Below are 23,341 nucleotides of genomic sequence, written 5' to 3' on the forward strand. Positions count from 1 at the left end.
TCTGATTTATACTGTTCAAAATCTTTCAACCTCCTCGTCAATCGTGTTGATGAGCCTTTGGCTTTCCCCGGACTTGTCTTCCAAGAAGTAGCTTGGTAAGTATTTGTCAGGGATTTCGATGGCATTGTTAAAGAGCAGGGTGCCAATCACCAGCAACGCAAAGCCACACAATTGCGTGAACTTGAAGCTCTCCCAGCCCAAGGATAGAGACACGCACCACACAAGTAACGTTCTGCAGGTATCCACAGTACTTCTAGACGTCGCACTAACATTTTTTGTGATAGATACACCAAAAAAATTGAAGAGTGCAATGGAAACCATGATTACAAAGGATGAGTTGAGTACTGCAGGGCGTGCGAACATGTCACTAAAGGCCTGCTTCATGTTGAAAGTTGAGTTCACGTCTCTGTACCCACCCATGTAATTGCCGACAACAAGTAGCGCAACAGTAATTGAAGAGCCGAATAGCCCCTCGTGTCCAATCAATCCAACAGGGCTGACGGCCCAGCGTGACATTACGTGCTCTTCAACGATAAACTGCGTCGCCATGAAAAGCAGAGCAAACAGTATTAGCAAAACTCCGACAAGTAAAGAGCTCGAAAAGGACTGTTCCGATACCGTGTCCGCGCTCTGACCGCTGTAGCCAACAACGGCGACGCCGGCTACAATAGTGGCGAGGTAAGCCCACTCGAGACGGCATACTTGCCTCCCAAGGAATAAAACACTAAAGAGAGCGACAAAAAATACAATGGCCCCCCTCACCATCTGGTATATCGAAACAGGGATCATTACCAATGCAAGGTTCATCAGAGTTGTCGCAATGATATCGCAGATTGCTGGAAGTGCTAAAAGAACGTATGACCTTCCCTTAATTAAGGGTTTATTGTCGAACTCGTGCTGTTGGCGGCCCGTACCTCTCAACTGAAACCACCACAAAGCTAGCATAGACATCTCCCCAATGAACATCTGGAGGGTTTGGAGTACGGGCTGGTTGAAGTAGACTGGTGACGCTCCTTGACAATCCCGAACACATTGGTTGTCCTGATATTTTGTCATAAGTGAGTTCACGCCACCACACACAACAACCCCGATGCATATAACTGGAATAAAGAGTTGGCCCATCTTGAGCTGAGTTATTGGTATCTCTGCAAGGTTCTCTGCTTCTTCATTTGCTAACTTCTTGTCCCTGACGGTACATGATATTTTGTTTATCTGGGGAATCGCTGCAAACGGGAGCCAAGATAATAACCGCTGAGCCCTGAGCCGAAAACTTGTAACTTCAAAGCAGCCGGGTTTCCAAGACCGTCAACAGCTAATGAAGGTGCTACTCTGATGTTCTGCTTTTGGCAAATAATTGTTGCCGCTCTGCTTTCCGACTTATTATGCGTATGTAGTTCTATGAGCGTCCCTTTGAGCGGACTCAACACCTTAGAAATAAACCTCCCGCATTTTGCCCCTGCTTCTCAATCGATTGTTACAGTCTTTTGCAGGGCAGTTCTTTGGTCCATAGTTGTCGGGGTTTGAGGCTCCCTTTAACTCGCTGAGTTTTTTCTTTGAAGCCCTGTTGAAGGAGCGGGCGTTGTCGATTCTGGCAAAGCAGCGTCCGCAAAATGAATGGCCACACTGCGCAACGTAGGTTCGTCGCGAGAGGTCCCGATCTGCCACTGAGGGTTTTGAAAGGGTCTGATACGGGCAGTGGAAATTATATTTCGCTTTCAAGGCTTCAAAAGAGACTCCGCGATCCTCCTCGTAAAGCCCCTGAAATCCGTCAGGAATACCCACACCGAGCTCAACACCGCACAGGCAGCAGGCCGGAATGTCCATATACAGGGCATCGGCGTGGTCATCGACTACTGTGAGCTCTTCATTCTGTCCGTTTTTCATGATGGAGATGTTCATCCTTGGTGTGGTGTCGAAGGAGGCACTGTAGCCGTCAGGCAATTTTGCAGCCTTTTGCAGATAGCCAGATTGCTTAGGCTTAGTATCTTCCATGTATTTTCTCTTTCGACTCTCGAACTCTCGCTCTTCTCGCTCTTGGATCATTTGTATTATGTTCTGGGTTTGTCGTTCTTCATCAGCATCATTGTAAGCGGCCATACCCGTGCCCAGTCCTGGTTCGTAGGCCATATGCATGTGTCCCAGGATCGGGTTGAAGGTCCGGGCAATGATACCAGCTAACGTAGGAGAATAGCGGAGGTTATGCGCCTGGGAAGTTCGGTCCGTTGTTCTGGTGTTCATCCCAGAAGCAGCATCTCTGGCGCGCCGCAGTCTATCGTTCGCCCACGAGCGCATAACGTGCCCTCGATAGACTGTGAAGAGGTGGGTTAGTTCGTCTTGTCTCTGTTCGTAGCTTTGCCTATCTACCGATTGCAAGATAGACCTGAACTCGTGAATAGATTGTGCGTGGTCAAATGCACTTCTGACCTCAAAAGGAAAGCTGTTGATTTGGGCTTCCAAAGATAGGAGTTCAGGGTCGTCGACGTCGTCCCCAGTCCCTAATAACTGTCTTCTGGGAGGATTCGGCCTTCTCTGCATCATGCTGTTGCGTTGCCTCCTGAGCCTTACCCCTGTGGGCAAGAGATCTGTGTTCTCATAGGCAAAACCTTCATCCTCCTCATCACTTGGATGAAGAAACAGGCTTGAGGCTCGTCTCGCGGTGCGCCGCAGGAGCCTCCTCCGGCCATTCGCCGAGTTAGTGTGCCGGTTTCCTTGCGTTTGAAACGACCTCCTAACAGGCTGATCTAGCGGACTCCCACTTATTTGCAGATGTTCGCCACCGGGAAGGTTCAGTACAAAGCTTGGACTGTTGTTTCTTTCCTCTAAAATTACCAGATCCTCTTCTCCCGCCGCCGACGGTTGGTGCGGCCTTATTTGGGCGACACCGACAGACTCTGCGCGGTTTATATTCGGGTTCCCGAGCCTGGGAGCAGCAGCATTATTACCGTCCAGAACTGTCTCGCCGAGTAGCTGTATCTCATCATCATCCTCAGTGTTGCAGAATACCTCAGAAGCGTTGTTTTGCGACGGCAGATCATCCACCAGACTTCCGTGCATTTGGCCAATATCCGGCGCTTCGAGGGTACCTGGTAATACCTGAGTTTCATCTTCCGTGTCACTCTCGATCTCAATAACATCGTTTTGGCTGCATTCAGGCGGTGTTCCATCCATATTTGTATCTTCAGGGTTCATTTGTGGCCAAAAATCTCTGCAAAGAGCGTCTCGGCCAAGCTTTCTTTCTTCAATGAGGTTGCCAGCACTCGAAGCTGCGCCAAACCACCGTGGAAGTTGCTCTGAAGTGGTTGTTAAATGGTAAAGATTGAGTTCAACACTGAAATCCGAATTAGAGGTTGATTCGTAGAGGTTGATGATACTGTAACTATTGCACTATAGTTGAATCCCAGTCTGGTACAAGTAAAAGATATTACTCTCACGTCTCTAAAAAGTAGGTACACAAATATCTAGGGAATGACTCTATGTAACATCTGGTGTGCGCGTTTTTGTATTTGAATTACTAATTTACAAGCATGGCGGGTTGAGTAAAACACAATGCAACTCACAAACCACTTCTCATGTATCTACCAATGACAATACAATGGTCTCTTTCGTAAGGTTCCAAAGTCAACTGCTCCAAAGGCTTGATGCGCTCGTCACGCAACTTCTGCACCTCTCTAGCGAACACAGTCTCCGCGTCGACAGTGGAGTCGATACAGTTGGCCTTGATGGAAATCACCACACCACCCTGGTCCTTCAAGAACATGTGAGAGTTCAAGGCGATAATACGGGCCTGATCAGGCTGGGCAACATCCGCAAAAACAGCGTCGACCATACCGATCAACATTCTGTACTTTTGAGGGTGTCTGGCATCCTCAATGATAGGGATGACATTAGGTCTCTTCTTGGCCATAGAAATCAGCTCTCTACCTGGTCTGTGAGAGAACTCGACGGCGTACACCAGACCCTCCGGGCCAACGACATCAGCAACGTGGGAGACGGAGGTACCGGAAGCGGCACCCAAGTACAAAACCTTCTTGCCTGGAGCAATGAAAAGCTCATCTAGACCACCCATGATACCGGCAGCAAGCTTAGATCTGAAGGGGTTCCACACACGGTATTCAACCTTGGTAGGTGGGGCACCGTCCTCCTTCGAGGGCTCCTCAACGGAGACTCTCTTTTCACCGTATACGGAGTCGCCAGGAGCGATGTTCTTAGTAACCAGCAAATCCTCCTTGCCTCTGGCAATGAAGACACCAGCGTGCTTGTGGGGCTCGATGACGACCTTGGCACCACCTCTGGCACCACCTCTGGCACCGCCACGGGCACCGCCTCTTGGGCCACCACGGGCACCACCTCTTGGACCACCACGGCCACCGCCGAAGCCACCACGGGCACCACCACGGCCACCGCCGAAGCCACCACGAGCACCACCACGGCCGCCGCCGAAACCACCGCGACCGCCACCTCTTGGACCGCCTCTGCCACCTCTAGAGCCTATAGAAAAGTTAGTAAACTGTATTATGCGACGCGAGCGTCGACGAGAAGTTCCGGGACTGGGCCGAGCGTGACGGCTATTCAAAGGCCTGATGGCCATGGTGCTCAACGCATAGAACCCCGCGCCCAAATGGCTGGTTCTTCGTTGCTCCACCCAATCCTTTTCACATCTTCTCAGCCGAATCAAAACGGAAAAAAAACGAGAAAAAACATACCTCCACGGCCACCTCTGCTACCTGGGGTAAACGCCATTATACTATTCTTTCGATTAAAGTCCACAAGCGATGCTTAATCAAGTGCTTTCTTGAGAGAAGAGTGTTCACGTAAAAGCTCAAGATTTAATTACAGAGAAGTATTCATGAGATGAGCATCGTCAAAGTAAAATTTTCACGAAGCCTGAAGGAAAAAAGAAAGACTGGAAAAAATTGGTTTTACGTATTAAGTGATACTTGGTCACATGCTCCGGCCGTTCCGTACGCTACGATACAGAAATGAATTTAAATTAACGGAGTCATGTGACCTAAGTCCAAGTCTTCTAGCCGTCTTTGAAACAGTGGAGAGCCTCTTTTGGTGTTAGGTTTTGCGTTTCCAACGCTTCTAAAGAGAAATGATGCCTTCCAGGAGTGGTAGCGACTTTCGAGTAACTGCGCGTTGCTCGTCGAGAATTGTTTTGTACGCGTTGCGGTGAACGTGAGGGGCCTAATAAAGTGGGGAAAGCGTGTGAGACGGACAATATATATGCGGTCTTTCCATTAGCTACATTTGCGTCACCGCGCTGATCTTCATGCCGTTTCCAACATTTCAAGGCTAGGTCTAGTTATAGCTCTATATACGAACATCATCACTGTTTAGATCAGCATGGGCGGTTATGCAAGGAAGGGACGAGCAGCGATGAGCACTTAAAGCCATGGAAGTACACACGCACAAGGCTCCAAAGTCGTGGTATTGAAAGAGAGTTGCGTACTTTCAATTTTATCCTCTGTACCGTGAGCCAAGTCAATCTTATCACGAGGTCGGATATTAGGTAAGAAAGTCTCCACACATTTCGGGTGGAAACAAAGGCATCTGAACCGCTACAGCCCAGAAATGTTGGATTGGACTCTCTGATACATCCTGACGCTTCGGAAAACGGGATGGGACATAGCGCAAGCAAGGAATCAGAGCCGACAGACCAGCTCGCTGGAGCTGGGAACGCGCCTGTGTTTGGCAGGGAGCGCGAACTGGTTCTCGCGTCGGTCGTGTTCCAGCGGAAGGTGCTCATGTGTTTCGCCAGTGCCAGATCCTTCGACTGTTACGCGCGTGGCGATGGTGAATTCCAAATTCGGGACGACGGGCTCGGGTTCCCCACGCTGGCAATGGAACGCGCGCACCCTCTGCAATGTCTCTTGAAAGCCAGGGATCCAGCTTTCCGCATCTATCAGTTCTTTCTGAGAACAGCTTCTGAGCCTGCACCGCATCCCGAGTGCCGGATAGCGTGCCACTCTGGGGACAAACTAATCTACAAAGCGCCATTCTGCGACGTGTACGAGTTAGACAGCCCTGTAAGAGACGCTGGCTACGAGCTTAGCTTCCCAAATATGCCCGACACCACAAGGGTACGTCTAGAAAGATGCAAGGGATCGCTACATATGAGCGCAGATCTCGGAGGTTGGAATACTCAATGGATTTGTACCTCTGGGTCTCCGCTACACCCAAAGGAACTGCTTCTAGTTGTAACAGAGGGCGGACGTGATATGCCCAGCAGGATCAGGTTGCCAAGCTCTCTGTCCGCCAGGCAGTGGGCCAAGTATCGGGAATTCTTCTCCGTCCTTCCGTCCCGAAGTGCTGAAAAGGTTGCGTCGCTTTGCGTCCGGGATGCTGAAGTTAGCGAGGCGGAAGTCTCAACTTGCGGAATCGGCGAGGTCCCGTGGTACACTGGGGTAATAGGCTGCATGGGGCTTATAATGTGCCATTTGCATGAGCAAAAGAAGCGGAACCGTGGCAAAAACAATCCGTTCAGTGCGGCGAACCACTTGGGGAGCGCACCATTTATTGCGTCTTCGGTCATGGGCTCTCCTGCTTCTTGTTAGATATGCTCAATGAGAATGTTTGATCGCTCTCAATACGTGCTTCTCTACTAAAGTCTGCCCAGGCGGCCTCCATTCGAAAATCGGCATCATACTCTCGTTAGCTAACTGCCCCTAATGATTTATAGGAATTTTGGATATATCAAAAATTAAAAAAGTCGACTACCACCCCTGCAATTATTCACACAACGACCCCATTTAACACAATGACAGTTCTGGTTAAGTCTCGTTCGAAGTCTCTCAGAGATGTTAAGCTCCCAAAGGACGCGAACACCGTTGCCGCGGTCCTAAAGACGGTCTCCAGCCAGAACAATGGCATCAACACAAACAGGATTAGGCTGACAGTGCTAAAGGAAGACAAGCACGTTGCGGTGACCTCGGATCACTTTTTTGAAGAAGGTGTTCAAGACCAGCTTTTTGCCAAAGACATCGGACCCCAAGTCTCTTGGAGGTTCGTGTTCTTCGTGGAGTACCTTGGACCAATCCTCATCCACTCTTTCGTTTACTGGCTCTCAACGAAGCCCGAACTCGCAAAATACCACTGCAAGTCCCGTGGCTACAATCCTTTTGTTAACAGAATAGCTTACACCTTAGTGATGATCCACTACCTCAAAAGAGAGCTAGAGTCCCTTTTCCTGCACAAGTTCTCTCAGTCCACCATGCCTTTCTTCAACCTCTTCAAAAATTCCTTCCACTACTGGATATTGAATGGCATCATCTCTTTAGGCTACTTTGGCTACGGATTTTTATTAAAGGACATCGACGTCTTCAGGATCTATTCCGCCCTTAAGATCGACAACTTTATGCTACTACTGGCTGGGTTTTTGGTTTGCGAGCTCTGGAACTTTTACGTCCACTACAAATTGCGCGCTTGGGGTGACAGCCAAAAGGCCAAGGGAATTACCCAGCGTGTTCCCCTACAGGATGGTATCTTCAAGGTGTTTGTTGCGCCAAACTATACCTTTGAGGTGCTAGCATGGACGCTTTTCACGCTCATTTTCAAATTGAATATATTTGCCGTCTTCTTTCTTTTAGTCTCAGCTACTCAAATGTACTTATGGGCCGCCAAGAAAAACAGACGGTACGGCACCAAGAGGGCCTTTTTGATCCCCTACATCTTATGATTAGAAAAAAAGCCAACAGGATATAACTGAGTGGGGACCCTATGCAAATTTTGTTACTAGCTATGCAGAATTAGTTGTGAATCAGTTTTCAATAGTCAAAACGTCGTCTTCATCGTTTTCTTCCGTGCAATCCGAGTCTATTAGTTCGTTGAAAAACGTGGATGAAAGAAGTTCATCTGCGGTACTTCTGCGATGCGGATTTAGAGCAAAGCACTGTTCTAAAACTTCGAAACACCAGTAATGATCACTCCATATTTCGTCTTGATATTTTTTTAGTTCGTAGTTCAAAACATCGTCAATATCGTCTTGGCGTGTTGAAGGAGCTATATTCTTCCCCAGGGACTTGTTTATCAGATACTCGTATGTCTCAAACGCAACTGAATAACTTGGAAAGGTGCCGGCTTCAACTTCTGCGCGCAATAGCTCTTTGATGTATTCGCTAAGCCCACCTTTATATCCGTCCTCGCTGATGCCGTCCAAACCACTGACATCGAAACCCAACCCATGCAGAGCAGCACACTTTTTCATTCTTTTCCACCCAAAAACGCAGCACAACTCAAGGAGCGAGTCGGTGTCGTCAAGACTTTGGAACATTGGGAACCTTCTTGAGAGAAAACTCAGCAGAATGACTCCAACGGACCAGATGTCAATTTTTGTAGTCTGATGGGAGCATTTCATTAGCACTTCTGGTGCCCGAAATCCACGAGTGCCGGCTCGGTTTGCTCTTTTATTGCGACGAGTTTCGTATTTAGGGTATCCCTTCGTGAGATCCACGAGCGCGTTGGTGTTGTTTGGCAATGTTGAAGGATGTAGCGCATGCTTTCCCTTGGATGCAGATTTAGAAGTGAGCTGGTTCGCAGACTGTGTTTCGAGATCTACGATGTAGCAGGGGCAAAATTGCTCTAACGACCTAACATCTTTAGTGTTTTCGATATCTCGTGGAGGCTGTTGTTCAAGTTCTGCCAACCCAAAATCCACTAAAACACCACGTCCTATTTGAGGACTGTATAAGAAGTTGGTGGGCTTTATATCTCGATGTATGATCCCTTTTGAGTGCACAAAGCTAAGCGCTTGCAGAAGTTCTGACATGTACTTCTTTATGCCTTTGATCGGCAGATCTCGATAGAAATTGCGAAACTCCTCATGCGGATACCATGGTAGCACTGCGATGACCTGATCTTGATGTCGCAGTGCATCACACAAAGGCGCTACCCGAGTTGAGCCACACAACATGTATAGCAAATTCAGCTCGTTATAGATCCGCTGAGGCGAAGACGTCACATAGATTCGCTTAAGCGCCACATACCGCTTCTTTCCGTCTGCGTTCCAGAAATGGTTGGCGTAGGAGTTGGTTACAGAACCCGTCAAGTCTTCGGCCTTGTATACTGATGAGAAAGTCCCTTCTCCAATCTTGTCCAGCAACTTGTAGCGCGACCCCAGCTCTGGAACACTCACTGAAAGCTCCTTCATCTCTTCTACGATCTCCTGAGGGATTTCTGACATCGTAGAAGGTTTTAGGCTGCTGTTTATGGTGCCTTTGGTTTACTAATATTAACGCTGTAAAGCATGTAATTTTTGTTAAGACCGATGCCCGTCACAACAGCTGTAACCAGTTGTAAAATTGCCCAAAGACAAGCATATGTGGAGCTTAGCCCTCATATGCCTGTTTATATACACCGCATCTAGCTCCCCAATAACATTCACTCTTTTCGCGGGCTCGAAGGAGTGTTTTTACGTGCGGACCTCAGACACAAACAGTGTAATATCATACTACTACGCAGTACAGCGAGGCGCAGACCATCGAATGGATGTAAATTACGATATTTTTACTCCAGAAAGCCCTCAAGTACCTGAGATCAGTCGGCGAGGTGAACCTCAAGGCGAATGGTCGTTTGCAGCTCCGCATACAGGACAGTACGCTTTCTGTTTCTACAGCCAAGAAGCGGACAGGATCGTGGACCTTGATATTGAGGTGGTAGCTCTCGATAAAGAGCAGAAGTCTAATTCAGGCTCATCTGAGGCTTCTGCTGGGAAGTTCTTACTATCTGAGGAGCTGGGCGAAACTCTCAACTTACTAGAACAACAGCTTACAATATTAGAAAAAAACGCAGACTACTACAGAGAACGCTCACGCCGCAATCGATTAACTCTTGAAGTAGTTAGTTTAAGGATCAGACGAACTTCAATCATTGGCTTGCTCTTCGTGCTTGGTGTTAGTTTTGTGTCGCAGGCTCTTGCAAGCAGACTTCAGGCTACAAACCCTCGACAGCATGCTGCTTAGATAGCGTAATTACTATACAAGGTTATGTGTTTAATGCTAATGGAACCAGATATTAGGTCATATGGCTCGAGGCTCCAAAAGGGTCCTTCCTTTTGGAATACTCGAGAGGCCTCTTGTAGCTTCGAAGATTAACTGACCCCGCAAAAAAGTCGACATAACTTGACCCTTAAGCTCGCGGCCCTCATAAGCTGTCAGTCTGTTTTTGTAGAGGATGTTGTCCTTGCTGATCGTGCGCCGCTGATGCTGGTCTAAAACTACAAAGTCGGCATCATATCCGGTACGCAAGAAGCCCTTGCGGTCGTGAAGACCAACCTGCTTGGCTGTGTTCTCACAGCACCACTCTGCAATATCAGTGAGACTTACTGGCGGAGACATTTTGGAACCCTCTGTGATTAAAATGGATAAACCAAGCCCAACAGAAGAAATACCGCCCCACGCGCCAAAAAAGTCACCTTCAGAGAGGTTTTTGAGTTGCGGTGTACAAGGAGAATGATCGCTCACAACAGTAGTAATTATTCTATCGTGGAGAGCCTTCCAAAGCGCCTTTCTATTATCTTCCGTACGAATTGGAGGACAACACTTGAATTGAGTGGCCTTTGCAGGGATTTGTTCCGCAGCAAAGGTGAGATAATGAAAACATGTTTCGACAGTGATCGGCAAACCCAACTCTCTTTGGGCCTTGATAATCATGGGTATCGCTTCCTGAGTGGCCAAGTGAACGATGTGCACTGGTGGTGCACTTTGGAACAACGCCAGTGATTCTCTGAGACAGGAAATCAAGAGTCCGATAGCGCTAGTTTCACACTGATCTGGCCTGGAGGCCAAAAAGGAGCCGTATTCGGTCGGATCGACGTTTGCTAAAGTATCGTCAACCCCTGCTGCCACCGTCAAAGGTGGGCTTATAAGGTCATCGTGGTGTACAATATGGGATGGCTGCCCATACCTGGGCTCGGCAGATGATAGTACGGAAGACTCGGCCAAGGCCCGAATTTCGTTGTTTGTCAAATTCTTGGCACTTTCTACCGAACGTACAGCTTCCAGATCCATTGGCTCCCTTGAAGGTTCCAGAATCCCAAAGTTGTGGTCAGGAGGTAGCTCCGCATGAAATAAGAGTTGCGTTTTCTCGTTTTTCAGAACTTCCAAGGCATTCATGATGTATTTCTTTGACACTTGCGGAAACTCGTCAACCCCCGAGTCGAGCAAAAACCCTTTGAAGCCACGAACTCCGGCTCGAACAAGAGGTATTAGATCGTCGAGGTTGCTAGGTACAAGACCTCCCCAGAAAGCCACGTCGCACCACATTTGGTTTTGTGCCGCATTCAGTTTGATATTAAGGTTTTTGACAGTGGTCGTGGGAGGGACCGCATTTAGTGGCATGTCAACTACAGTGGTGACACCTCCGCTTGAAGCAGCTTGAGTTCCCGTAGCAAACCCTTCCCATTCGGTTCTGCCTGGCTCGTTCAAATGAACATGAGAGTCCACTAGACCGGGCATAATCACGTGCGGCGTAACAATACCATAATCGACAACCTTGTGCGATTCTAAACGCTCATCGTGAATGCCTCTGATTACTTCATTCTTGTAGATCTCCACAATCTTGCCAGAATCAGTCGAATACACGATTGTTGCAGGAATGCATTGGTGATCGATGATCACGCTACGAGATGCTATGGCTTTGACAGGCATTGGACGCTTATCTGGTTGTCTTTCAAGATAGTGCGATAAGTAGGAAGGACACTGATCGAAGTCCTGTATATAAGTCAATCCCAAAATCCCGAGTAGTCAAACAAAGTGTTCCCCTCCCCCTGCGTTACATCATTTCTTATCGCACTACCTTCAGTTCCGAAGGTCAACACTGTATGAAGTAAGCGGAAAACATCGCACATCGCCGAATGGAAAAAAAAAGTTCATAAAAGTGCGCAGGAAAAGCTGTAGGAGTTCAGATAACACAAAATAAGGCCTTCAACCCCGAAGATCAGTGCCTCGAACTTGCAGTTTGTCCTCGCGAAAAATGCCTTTGATGCAGTAGAACAAGGCAACAGCACAGAATAACGAGGGCGAACAAAGGCTTGTTTTGCCAATCAGCAAATAGTGCGTGAACAATGCGTGGCTGAGTCGCATTTCAGCGTCTATAAGGCAGGCAACCGCGCCTTGCGATACGATGAGAGACACTTTTGGCACAGCGACGACTGTAAAAAAAAACCACGATTGCTTACGGTTCTCACATAAACTGTGCGAGAAAGTTCATCTCATCTTGCGACAATTTCAGCAGCTGTAGAGTGTCCGAATGATTCATGAGAAAAGCGTAGAGATCTTCCGCAAAATCGGATATGTCAACGTCTCGAGAAACTCCCCGAATGAATTTGTGCAAGGACGACGAAGACATGGTGTTTGTCGATTCTGTAATATTAAGAACCTTAGTAAACCCGCCGTAGGCAGCAGCTTTCTCATCCGGGTCCGCGATATTCATGGCATGTTCACACCATCTTGCCCAGCATGCGTCATGTGCAAAGGGCCCGTTCGTGAATGCTTCCGCATGAAAGCGTGCCATTCTACCTATAGTTATGGCGAGGTTCTCCGCCACAGAGCTATGAATGATCCTTGTTGTATCACAGAATAGATCCAACACAACTCGTGAAAGATCGATCATAAAGGCAGCAAGGTCAATGCGTTCGCTTATAAGCCCCAAGGCCCACACGGCGTTGTTTATGGTCGGTGTAGCATCTGAGTCGTCGTTATGGATTAGCTCAGTGCTAATGTATTTCAGAAAGTCAACCAAAGCGCCTCCTAAGAGAGAAGGGTCATAAAAATATGCGATATCGCCCAAAAGAGCAAACCCGCTTTGCCTAACTTCATGAACTGGGTCTTGAAGACATTGGCCCAAAACACCCAAGGTGCTCTTATCGCCGTCGGGGAACAACAAGTCTTGGCTGGCAGGGCCTAGTCCTTGTACTAAACCGTCGATAAGATCCAAAGATGTCACAACGAAATCCTTCTCTGGCACCTCAACCGAGGGATCATTTTGAGACCTAGCCTCTAGCTCGACACACTGAACGAGAATCCTATAAGCGCGGCTGTAGACTTCTGGCGCCATGGGAGCAAACTTCTCTCCAAGTGACGCCGCGACGTAAGATAGACATTCTAAAAGCGGCCAAAGCTCTTTGTCATTGTCTGATAGCGATGCCCATTTGTTTATCAAATGAGGCAGGATTGAGTTCATGGCCGTCTCCTCGAATTCACACTTTTCAGCAAGCCTTCCTACTGCATCATACAAGATAATGAGATTTTTCTTTTGATATAGTTGAAAGCATTGGTTGAATCTGTTCAACAGTTCACCGTAAAGAAGGGTTTCCAAGAGTTCGGTGTCACAATTCTCGATGAATACAGCAACACTACTGATGGCAGCCTCTTGTACACTTTTTTTTTTGTCCATTAGAGCAAGCATAATCGCTTCAAAAACTGGCAGAAGAAATTGCGTGTTGTCTGAAAGGATCCATGTGGAGAACCTACTTAAAGTCCAACAGGTTATGGTCCTCACAGGAGCCCATGGATCTTTAAGTTTTTGTACTAAGAACGGAATCAAAGCAGGAAGTTGATCTGAAAAATATTTCATTCCACCGTCAGCCATGGCCCCCAAGGCCAAGATGGTGGCTTCGCGAACATACCAATCTACCGCTGAGAGATGTTCCCTCAAAATTGGAAACGCAATGGGAAGTACGTCTCTCGGTAGAATGCTGGTAACCACGTCGAGTGTTGCCGCAGAACACTTTCTAAGGTTCCAAATTGTGTCAAAATCGCCATCATCATCTGGATCCTCGTCTTCATCAACATAAGATCCGTCTCTTTTTTTGTTGATCTTCGCATTCATGGGTTTGATATCCTCGTCTTTATCTTCAAGATCAGCATCAGTCTCGTTTGAAGACTCGAATATAAGAATGTCTTCCTCGTTGTAAACCATTTTGGACAACAACGTAGGGACAAGGTCACCGACAAATGGTTTTACTGCGTTTTCTGGAATATGTGTGTTTGATGCAAATGCCAACAGAAACTCACATGCTTCCAAGGCAACTTTCTCCTCCTGTGCTGTGTTGACAACACTTAAAACAAAGTGCACTATCCCATTTAAATGATCTATCAGTTTATCAGGTCTGAACTCTAGCAATTCAACTAGAGAGGTACATATTTGAGAAATGACAAGTTCACTCTTGTCATTTTGAGCCAGCTGGAAGAGGTTGCTTAAAAACTCGTCTATTCTGGTAATAAAGCTTTGGGTTTGAAGCGGAATGACTTGGTTTAAGCACTTTATTGATTCTGCCCTGATCAACTCACTGGAGTCGCTGGTCATAAACGCTAAAAAACTACCAACCAAGGTTTCCATTGGCTTGACAGCGTTTGACCATTCTAGCATAAAGAACTGCGAATTGTCTTCCATTATTTTTGATAGTGCTTTCACACTGGCCTCGCTGCCATGGGATGTCGATTCCAAAAGGCGAGATAAAATGCCAACGCCTGCTGGGTCGTCCCTGTGTTTTCTGAAGTATGTCGAGAAAAGAGTCGTAATAACAATACCGGTGATATTGGAAACAAGAGGGCTATCAGCTTGAAGGCCTGTTGCAATGTTTTCCTTAATGTAGCTTAGGTCAACCTCTCTGGAGTTTTGCAGTAGACAGTTCTTTAAAATCATCCCGGCCGCAGCGCGGCAGTTCAAAATGTCGTTCGCACCTAGCTGCGAACTCAACGAAGAGTTTGAGTTCATCTGTGTCAGAAGAAAACACAAGTAGTTCCAGAGTTCAGAGTGGAGCTTGAATGTTTCTAGAACCTCCATGGCCTGGGATCTCTTTTCCGGGAAAGGAGACATAGAATCTATAATGACAGACATTATCTGCATCAAAGATGTTTCATCAGGCTCCCACGACGACATCGTGCCTCAAAAGCTGGAAGTATAGTTACTGTTCAAGAATGAAATCTCGGCCTTTCCTGCTTTGATGCGCTCAAGTAAGAGTTTTTACCAGATGATAGGTGGTGTGTCACTTGTAACGATAACATGGATATCTACTACTGAATGACCATGTTAAAGAATAGAAGTGAGTTAAGGGAAGAGTGCCAACGAACTTTGACAATTGAAAATGCCGTGTCGAAAATGCCTATCTTGCTTCAGCAAATGTGTATTTTAAAAGTATAATTTTGTATTTATTGGATTTTAACGACAACGCTAAAATATGACAACTGCGACAAGTGACACACGGCTTACTGTGGGGAAGTACAATACATTTTTACAGCAAAACAGCGCTCGGCCCTCTTTCCGCAACAGTTGCGTATTTGTGCTTGCTACCTATCTTTAAAAATGTGCTTAACTTAATTAGAAGCTCTGGTTAATATACAGACTATGTGGGATCGATGCAGGTTGTACTAGTCACTCATAACAGCGTTAATTTTCCGCAGTAGCTCATCGATTCTATCGAAAAGTGGGTTATAGAGCTCATGAACAACAGGGTGGTGCTTATTTTTCAGCTCGTTGAATGAAATGGTACTATTGATGGTGGTTGCTGAGGTGCCACGTTCTTCGTTTATGCTAGATTCGTTGGAAGATGCTGAGGTGCTTTCACGATGAGAAGAATCGCGAGTGATTGCCTCACTTCTTGTTGCTTTTGGCATAGTAGGATCTTCTTCATCTTCTGCGTCGTATACGTCATCTTCCTTCATCGAGCTGACTATCTTGGAGATATCCTTAATTGCTCTGGTTGAAGGAATGCCTTCCACAGCGGGCTCGACATCGAAATTTCCGTTGTTGACCTGTGGAGAGTCATTTGTCCACTCTGAAGAAGAAGGCGAGTACTCTCCTATTGTTGAAATCGAATAATTAGAGTTCGACTTAGGCAGATCTTTGCTACCTGCAAAAGGTATCGTGGGTGCTTTGAAAGTTTGCTGAAGCCCGTCATCAACAGCTTTAAGTAGCCTGCGTGCATCACGAGCCTGTGGAACAGGCGATAGATGACCCTTCAGTTTCTCAGTGTTGTAGTCGTGTTCTGGTTTATGTTGGTTCTCCGTTTGCATTGTTCTGGTCTTTTTCACGTGAAGCGGCAAGGTACCGCCAGTATTGAATGATACGTCACTGACAACCTCACTGATATCGTCCTCTTCAGGTTCAAGTGTAGCCTTATAAACCTTGTCAAGCGGGGACCCTGAAAGTAGCAACTTTTCAGATTCTAAATTTTCAAGAGGGTCTTTTTCGGGATGTGAATCTTCTGAACTATGACCTTCTTTGTTAGTTTGCTCTGTTTCCTCTTCACCCAAAGCTTCATCGCTTCCGTCTTGGAAATATCGCTCGGCATAGCTCACCACGTCATTAAAACTGACAGACTTGTTCCCTTTAGTGTATGGGGCTGAAGAGGCTTCATCATCCTCCGTATTTGCAGAGTCCCGCTCTTTTCCCTCGTTGCCCTCAGTACTGCCAACGGACCGGCCGGACATATTTTCGTTTTTCCAACAGTTTAATCTAGCTAAGCGCTCTGGAAAGGTTTCCAGGATCTCTGCGGGAGCAAATCCTATTTTCCCATCGTTGCACCTTTTGACTAGCCACCAGTAAGAGTCCTGGTCATTGAGTAGCACGCAGCTCTGATCTTGAAACAACTGGCAATGTGAAGGGTCAGGCCCCTGGAATGGGTAAAGAGCATAAAGTTTGCTTGGGTCTATCTCTTCAGGAGGTGCGAGGGACTGAAATTCGTCTTCATTCATCTCGTCATCGTCATCATCATCGTCATCCTCTTGATCTGAAGTTGAAGAATCTAAACCCTCATCATCGCTATGGCTGGCCCTTAGATCTGAAGCTCCAACAAAGTTGGTGCTGCTTTGAAGTTTTGTGCGGCTTGAGCGTGATGTGGTCAGATCATCTTCAGAAGACTGTCCAACGTTTTGTTCAGAGTTGAAAAACTTCATGGGAGAGCTGTTGTTGGCGTCTGAGCTCAAATCTTTAAGCCTAGTTTCTATGTTATCTTCAAACTCTGAGTCCGAGTACTCGTATTCATCGCTGTAATCCTCAGTGCGCTTGTCGGAGCCCCCTATAGGTTCAGGCTTTGGCCGGGAAGCCAATCCGTAGCGGCCAAACTTCTCGCCCACTGAGAAAGTTGCCGATTTGGAGGGAGAAGAATGCTGGTTGTTTGGATTTAGCACAACGCTCCCATTTACGCTTACGCTTTCCTCATCCTCTCGCACTTTCTTAGGCATTGTTTTAACTATGTCGCTATAGTCCTCTACTAGGTCAGGGTCGCAAAGTAGATTTGTGTGCATGGTTGATTCCCGAGAGCTGCCCTGAGCATACTTGCCGTATGCTTCGTCTATGATATCCTGCATCAACCCAGGGCCTCGACAGATCACAAACCTGTTAAACTGTTTTATCTTGACTGGCGCGTTCCTGCACGACAAATAACGTATCAGCAGAAGGAATTTTCATGTCTTCTATTGTCACGTGATTGTTCCACGTTAGGTTCATCTTAAGTACGAAAGTATTCAATGGTAAGCTAGAGATACATGACCTTCGTGGAAGAGTTTTGGTGTTCTTGTGTAATCATCAGCATGGTCTGGTTCTAAACATTTCACGATTTGATACTCAACGCCTTCCATTTTTGGCAAACGCCGTCTCTAGCATGATTTTGAAGATTGGCGCTCTTTTTCCCTCGTGCCCGGACCATGAAGGCATCCAAGTGCTTTTAAACTGCAGGGTCCGTGAGCGCTAGCATGTTAACATTTTCTGTTGAGTCGTGCTGTCGAATTAAACTTTGCTTCTCTCTGGGTTCGAACAGAAGTAGTTACTATTGACTCTGCCCTTTTTAAATTTCATGACATGCTATAATTGAATATGATAAAATCAACTGGGAATTGGGATGTCGAATAATATAAATTGAAGAGAAACCAGTTCGTGACACCTTGCGAACCAGGGATCGACGACTGCGACTATTTTAGTATAACATTTTCCTCCTAGTCGTTGCAAAACCAACTTCATCACTGAATTATGGCCTTACGTGAAACAAACTTGGATGGCATCTTGCCTCTCCTGGCGAAGGGTAAGGTGAGGGACATTTACGAGGTGGATTCCAAAACGTTACTGTTTGTTGCAACCGATCGTATCTCTGCCTATGATGTCATTATGAAGAACACAATCCCAGACAAAGGTGTTCTTTTGACGAAGCTTTCGGAGTTTTGGTTTTCATACTTGAGTGATGATGTCCGGAACCACCTAGTGGAAATCCCAGAAAACAAAACGATATTTGATCTTCTGCCAGCGCAGCTCTCTGAACCCAAATATAAGTCTCAATTGGAAGGCAGGTGTATGCTCATTCAAAAGTTCAAACTTATTCCTTTGGAAGTGATCGTGCGTGGATACATTACAGGCTCGGCCTGGAAAGAGTACAAGAAGACGGGCACAGTGCACGGCCTCGAGGCCCCAAGCGGCCTACAAGAATCGGAGGAGTTTCCAACCCCAATCTTCACACCCTCGACCAAAGCTGAACAGGGCGAGCACGACGAAAACATTTCTCCAGCTCAGGCAGCTGCTCTGGTTGGCCAAGATCTGTGCGACAGGGTCGCTTCCTTGGCGATTAAGCTGTATTCTAAGTGCAAAGATTATGCCCGTACTAAAGGCATAATAATTGCCGACACAAAGTTCGAGTTCGGAATAGACGAGTCCACTAACGAGATAATATTAGTTGATGAGGTATTGACACCAGACTCCTCTCGATTCTGGAATGGGCAAAACTATAAGATAGGACAACCCCAAGATTCCTATGACAAACAGTTTCTAAGAAACTGGCTGACAGCCAATAAACTTAATGGCGTTGATGGTGTTTCTATGCCAGAGGACATTGTTAGAAATACAAGATCTAAGTATGTGGAGGCTTATGAGACGCTCACGGGGGAAAACTTTTAGTGTGTGAGTATCAAGTGTTTTGTATGCAGAATATAGAAATGCCTTTTAGCGCTTTGTGCCGGTTCTATACCGGCTATGCACCAGGAAACTCAGTAACTATAAGATTACCTTCCTTTCACACGCCAATGATAGTCAGGTCTATGCAAGTGATTCCTCCCTGCCATTATCTCAGGCGTGCCAGTAACTTTCTTTCCGTTCAAAACTTCCCTCACGCGTTGCTCAACTGCAGCATCAAACTCTTTGCGGTATTGGTACTTAATGACGGCCAATTCTGCTTCGTATTCGCCGGCTTGCCGCTCTAAAATATCACCAATGTTCATTAATTCCTTTTCATAATCCATCAAGTTATCTTCAAATCTTTCAAGCTGAAGGCTTTTTCTGGCAACTCGAAGCTGAGGGTCTTGTAGTAAAGAGTATGTGGAGGCGCGAGTTCGCAGGTTTGGGTCTATGCAGGACTCTATTAGTTTCTGTAGCTCGTCTGAATAGTATTCCGGGATGCGGTCAAAGTTACCCGCTTTGATTTTCCTTTGGAGTTCGCTGTATGTTTTAGCCTGGAATGGGGGCCTCAACGTACACATTTCATAGATCACGCAGCCCAAGGACCAAATATCACTTAGAGGTGAATAAGGCTGGTCCATCAAAACCTCTGGAGACATATAGTATGGCGTCCCCACGTATGTGGTGGCAAACTCTACACTTGCCCCTAGAGCCTTTGCAAGGCCAAAATCTCCCAACTTAACAGAAACTTTGCTATAGTCAAGAGTTTGGGGAGCTGCTAATGGATCTGGAACCCTCTCTGTACTAAGAAATATGTTTCCAGGCTTTAGATCTCTGTGAATAACAATATTAGACCCTTTTACAGGAGGTTTCGTCCTGTCGTAGATTGTTTCGAGCGGTGCAAGATCAGCTCCATAGTGGCAGCGGTACAACGCAATTAGGATCTGCACCATTATACTCCATACTATTTTTTCGGGTATATATTTTCGCTGCTTCTTAAAAAAGCTTATCATTTGCGAAAGATCCCCGTTACTGCAGTATTCCATGTAGAAGTACAGAACGTCCTTGTCTGAGTCCCATTCGTAAAACTCCACGATGTGTTCGTGCTTCAGCTGGCTTAAAATTGCGCATTCTGATATCAATTGTTGGCGCTCCTTAGAATTCATGTGTCCATATTTTATTTCCTTGCGAACCAAAACCTTGTTGGTTGGAAGGTGTATAACCTTACGGACGGAGCCGAACGAGCCCCTTCCAATTTCTTCAAGAACTTGATAGCTTCCCGTTCGGGGACCGGTATACTCCCGAAACTCCGGTCTTCTATTGTACATTGGTGGTGTTTCAAAGTCATTCCATAGTGAGCTGTGGGTAGGATACTGTCTGACTACCGATTTCGATTCACCGATCCAACCAGACCAGAGGAGAGGACGTCTGTTTTCAATTAACCCTTTGAGGCATACTCATATAGGTCATTCCATACGCCATAGATTGGAATTTTATGCAGGCACAACAAAACCGCTCTTGTCAACGCGTTTGGGGTTGATTAGGGGCTTCTCGGCCCCCAATAGGCTGATATCATAGCAAAGCTGCCTTATTAACACAGAATCTGTTCCAACTTGCCCTTGCAGTGACCCTTCAGTCTGCCAGTTAGAACGCAAAAAATCTGCTACAGAGGATATGACGTCGTGATAAGGTTCTGAGTCCCTTTGCAAAATTGCAGATGATATAAGAGCTTCTGAAGTAATGTCTTTCTTGGTTGAGCGCGGCGCGTATTCTGCATATCTTGTCAATATTAATTTGAGAAATTTCAGAAAATCAATTTGAATAATCAAGCTGCTGCGGTAGACTGCAAATAGAGTTTTTGTTTTCTCCATGAATAGAGGATGAGACACTATTTCTGTGGCTAAAGTTCCACAGGGCGGTAAAGAACATAACTTTGTAAACTTCGTAATGTAGTTACCAAACTTTGGCTCTTCTGAATAAAAGGTCCTCAAAAGTGCCTTTCGAGGAATCTGTATGCAAGCCTGGTCACAATGGATTAGTATGTCTGAAGAATCTTCTTTAACCTCAAAATTCTCGTGGATGGCAAACAGAAAGCAGTGCAATAAAATTTCGGTACCACCCGTAATGAATTCAGGAATTTTCAAGAACCGTAGGGCAACATCGACAGCGCATGAAAGGAAGGGCTTTGTGAGCTCTTGCGACAGCTCGACACACAAGTTCAACGCTATTGACAGCATTGTTTTCGTGTACTTCTTTTTAGAGTCTCTTTCAAAGTGTTCTGTAAGCTGCCTTATGAGTTTAAAGAAACCGCCATGTTCAACAATTTCCCCTAAAACAGTGTTGTTCAAATGGCTGGCATTAAAGCAAAGCTCGATGAAGTTTTTGAGGAGATGTGGATCACTTGAAGCTGTTGGTGTTAGCTTGAGGAGCCACTCTGTGAATCCTTCGGGCAGAATCGTACGCCCCGTGAAAGAAGGGAAGTTGTGAATCCTTGAGTTTGAAGGCATTGGCGTTGAATGCGGAGTAGAGAGTATGTTCGAGTCATACGAATCTGACAATGAAGACGCCACTTCCTTTTTCTCCAAGAAGTTGTTGAAACTCTTGAAAATTATGTAGCTCAACTTTGAGCTTTTCTCAAGTGGCAATGACATCAATTTCATTACAAACTCTTTCTCGAGCGGGAAAGAAACCGCCTCTGAAAGACGTAAAAGCGTTTCCTCTGCTAGGCTGTCTTCCTTTTCAAGTTCAGCCGCTATTGCATTTCCCAGGTTTGGGAGCCCAGAACACCAGCGACACCAGCTATCAAAGTCCACAATCTCATAGTATGCAGAAACAGTACTTAGAATAAGTTGAGGGCTAGTCAAAAGCTTGCAGTGTGGCAAAATCCCACACTTTATCATATCAGTGGCATGTTCAATGAAGAATACGTTCAGGATTTTTTCTGTGCTCCCTAAATGACATAGTAAGGCGGAAATGCCTCCGAGTGCAATGAAGAGATCGCGACATCTTCCAGAGTTATACTGTAAATCATATGCAAACATTTCGTGAACATTGTTTAATTGACCGCGCCTGCACAAGTCAATTAGGCACCAGGCTATATCGGTGAAGCTGCATTCGCTGTAAATAATATGAGGATTGCACTGCCCACAAGATTGGCTAAGCCGAATGAGGTTCTGTTGACCATTGTTCACGTCGTGTTCCTTGAAAGGCGAAACCTCCACCTCAATAAAGTCTCGGCCCCAATCATCCGCTGCATTTTCTTTGAACTTTTCCAGAATTGGTTGTTTTGTCTCATACAGCCATTCGTGATTCAGCAGTTCCTCAGCGCTGGGTCGTTTGAACATGCTTTTTTGAAAGCATGCCCGCAAAAACTTTCGGCAGGTTGACGATAAGGTTTTTGGGGGGATATATGCATCGTGTACTATAGCGTAACATGCAGCTTCATTCACCAAGTTATGAAAGGGAGGGTTACCAGTCAGGATTTCAACCACTGTTGCACCTAGCGACCAGATGTCGCTAACTGTAGAAGCTCCTTCCCCTACCATTACTTCAGGTGCCATCCAGTTGGGTGAACCTGCGTAGGTCATTGCTAAGTTATTGACTCGAGTAGAAACCCCGAAATCTGCGAGTTTGACAACATTCTCAGCATCCAATAACAGATTCGCAGCTTTAATGTCTCTGTGGATAACACCTTGTTCATGTAAGTACTTGAGTCCATGGAGTGTCTGGCGGATGTAAGTTTTGCACTCTTGTTCATCGACGGGTCCTCTCTTAATCAGGTCGCGCAATGATCCTTGAGAGCAGTATTCTAACAAGATGAATAACTGGTGTGATTTCTGAATGAAGCCATGGTACTTGACTATGTTTTCATGTTTCAGGTTTTTCAACAAGTCTATTTCGAGCATGTGCTCGTTGAGTTCTTCCTCCTCATCATACTCGATAACTTTTATGGCAACCTGTTTACGGGTTTGACGATTAATTGCCCTGTAGACAATACCATATGCGCCCTTCCCAACAACTTGTTTCAGAGCATAGTGGTGAGTGTTTGAAGACGCCGAAGGGATTTTTTGGGCCGGCGTCACGTTCACTCTCGTAGCCATTCTTTGTTGGCTTTGTTTGTGACCATGGACCTTTACAGTTTGCAGATCACTACAACTAAGAACATAAGTGAAGAGCTCACGTGCACAGACTGCCGCTCAACTCGAAGCAGTTTTGGAACGCGAACTAAGAGATTGAATAGCTATATGCTAACAGCTTGCCTGTTGTGCTGGCATCTTCAGAACTCGGACTGTTTGATGTTCGTGTGTTTGGTATGTGGAGTGTTGCTGCATTTTCTTGCCAGAAAATGGCTCACTTGGAAAAACGCATACCGGCACAGTATCCTTCTTGAAGGGAGCAGAGATTGCCATAAAATGCGTGGCCCATCTTTTCACACTGAGTGAGTTCAATCCCCGTATTTTTT

The 23,341-nt window shown here is 46.2% G+C and overlaps 13 protein-coding genes across 13 annotated transcripts; 4 read left to right on the forward strand and 9 right to left on the reverse strand.

The window, feature by feature from the left end:
• Nucleotides 1–15: 15 nt before the first annotated feature.
• KLTH0E15862g (KLTH0E15862p) lies at nt 16–1,122 on the reverse strand (the record flags this gene model as incomplete). The annotated part of the gene is made up of 1 exon (XM_002554124.1): nt 16–1,122. The coding sequence occupies one exon, from the start codon at nt 1,120–1,122 to the stop codon at nt 16–18; it is 1,107 nt and encodes a 368-aa protein (XP_002554170.1).
• A 306-nt stretch (nt 1,123–1,428) lies between these two features.
• On the reverse strand, nt 1,429–3,189 carry SLX5 (SUMO-targeted ubiquitin ligase complex subunit SLX5; the record flags this gene model as incomplete). The annotated part of the gene is made up of 1 exon (XM_002554125.1): nt 1,429–3,189. The coding sequence occupies one exon, from the start codon at nt 3,187–3,189 to the stop codon at nt 1,429–1,431; it is 1,761 nt and encodes a 586-aa protein (XP_002554171.1).
• Nucleotides 3,190–3,553: 364 nt separating this feature from the next.
• NOP1 (rRNA methyltransferase NOP1) lies at nt 3,554–4,588 on the reverse strand (the record flags this gene model as incomplete). Its single annotated transcript, XM_002554126.1, has 1 exon — nt 3,554–4,588. One exon carries the CDS (start codon nt 4,586–4,588, stop codon nt 3,554–3,556), a length of 1,035 nt encoding a protein of 344 aa, XP_002554172.1.
• A 1,033-nt stretch (nt 4,589–5,621) lies between these two features.
• Nucleotides 5,622–6,557, forward strand: KLTH0E15928g (KLTH0E15928p; the record flags this gene model as incomplete). Its single annotated transcript, XM_002554127.1, has 1 exon — nt 5,622–6,557. The coding sequence occupies one exon, from the start codon at nt 5,622–5,624 to the stop codon at nt 6,555–6,557; it is 936 nt and encodes a 311-aa protein (XP_002554173.1).
• Nucleotides 6,558–6,760: 203 nt separating this feature from the next.
• Nucleotides 6,761–7,678, forward strand: TSC13 (trans-2-enoyl-CoA reductase (NADPH) TSC13; the record flags this gene model as incomplete). Its single annotated transcript, XM_002554128.1, has 1 exon — nt 6,761–7,678. The coding sequence occupies one exon, from the start codon at nt 6,761–6,763 to the stop codon at nt 7,676–7,678; it is 918 nt and encodes a 305-aa protein (XP_002554174.1).
• An 81-nt stretch (nt 7,679–7,759) lies between these two features.
• CDC7 (serine/threonine protein kinase CDC7) lies at nt 7,760–9,181 on the reverse strand (the record flags this gene model as incomplete). Its single annotated transcript, XM_002554129.1, has 1 exon — nt 7,760–9,181. The coding sequence occupies one exon, from the start codon at nt 9,179–9,181 to the stop codon at nt 7,760–7,762; it is 1,422 nt and encodes a 473-aa protein (XP_002554175.1).
• A 136-nt stretch (nt 9,182–9,317) lies between these two features.
• On the forward strand, nt 9,318–9,959 carry ERP3 (Erp3p; the record flags this gene model as incomplete). Its single annotated transcript, XM_002554130.1, has 1 exon — nt 9,318–9,959. One exon carries the CDS (start codon nt 9,318–9,320, stop codon nt 9,957–9,959), a length of 642 nt encoding a protein of 213 aa, XP_002554176.1.
• A 57-nt stretch (nt 9,960–10,016) lies between these two features.
• Nucleotides 10,017–11,645, reverse strand: DAL1 (allantoinase; the record flags this gene model as incomplete). The annotated part of the gene is made up of 1 exon (XM_002554131.1): nt 10,017–11,645. One exon carries the CDS (start codon nt 11,643–11,645, stop codon nt 10,017–10,019), a length of 1,629 nt encoding a protein of 542 aa, XP_002554177.1.
• A 535-nt stretch (nt 11,646–12,180) lies between these two features.
• Nucleotides 12,181–14,880, reverse strand: KAP104 (Kap104p; the record flags this gene model as incomplete). Its single annotated transcript, XM_002554132.1, has 1 exon — nt 12,181–14,880. The coding sequence occupies one exon, from the start codon at nt 14,878–14,880 to the stop codon at nt 12,181–12,183; it is 2,700 nt and encodes an 899-aa protein (XP_002554178.1).
• A 488-nt stretch (nt 14,881–15,368) lies between these two features.
• Nucleotides 15,369–17,309, reverse strand: BUD14 (protein phosphatase regulator BUD14; the record flags this gene model as incomplete). The annotated part of the gene is made up of 1 exon (XM_002554133.1): nt 15,369–17,309. The coding sequence occupies one exon, from the start codon at nt 17,307–17,309 to the stop codon at nt 15,369–15,371; it is 1,941 nt and encodes a 646-aa protein (XP_002554179.1).
• A 658-nt stretch (nt 17,310–17,967) lies between these two features.
• Nucleotides 17,968–18,882, forward strand: ADE1 (phosphoribosylaminoimidazolesuccinocarboxamide synthase; the record flags this gene model as incomplete). The annotated part of the gene is made up of 1 exon (XM_002554134.1): nt 17,968–18,882. One exon carries the CDS (start codon nt 17,968–17,970, stop codon nt 18,880–18,882), a length of 915 nt encoding a protein of 304 aa, XP_002554180.1.
• A 104-nt stretch (nt 18,883–18,986) lies between these two features.
• On the reverse strand, nt 18,987–20,207 carry KIN3 (serine/threonine protein kinase KIN3; the record flags this gene model as incomplete). The annotated part of the gene is made up of 1 exon (XM_002554135.1): nt 18,987–20,207. One exon carries the CDS (start codon nt 20,205–20,207, stop codon nt 18,987–18,989), a length of 1,221 nt encoding a protein of 406 aa, XP_002554181.1.
• Nucleotides 20,208–20,372: 165 nt separating this feature from the next.
• Nucleotides 20,373–22,979, reverse strand: CDC15 (serine/threonine protein kinase CDC15; the record flags this gene model as incomplete). The annotated part of the gene is made up of 1 exon (XM_002554136.1): nt 20,373–22,979. One exon carries the CDS (start codon nt 22,977–22,979, stop codon nt 20,373–20,375), a length of 2,607 nt encoding a protein of 868 aa, XP_002554182.1.
• Nucleotides 22,980–23,341: the final 362 nt, after the last annotated feature.

Source organism: Lachancea thermotolerans (genome assembly GCF_000142805.1).
Source record: "Lachancea thermotolerans CBS 6340 chromosome E complete sequence".
NCBI classification, from domain to species: Eukaryota; Fungi; Ascomycota; class Saccharomycetes; order Saccharomycetales; family Saccharomycetaceae; genus Lachancea; species Lachancea thermotolerans.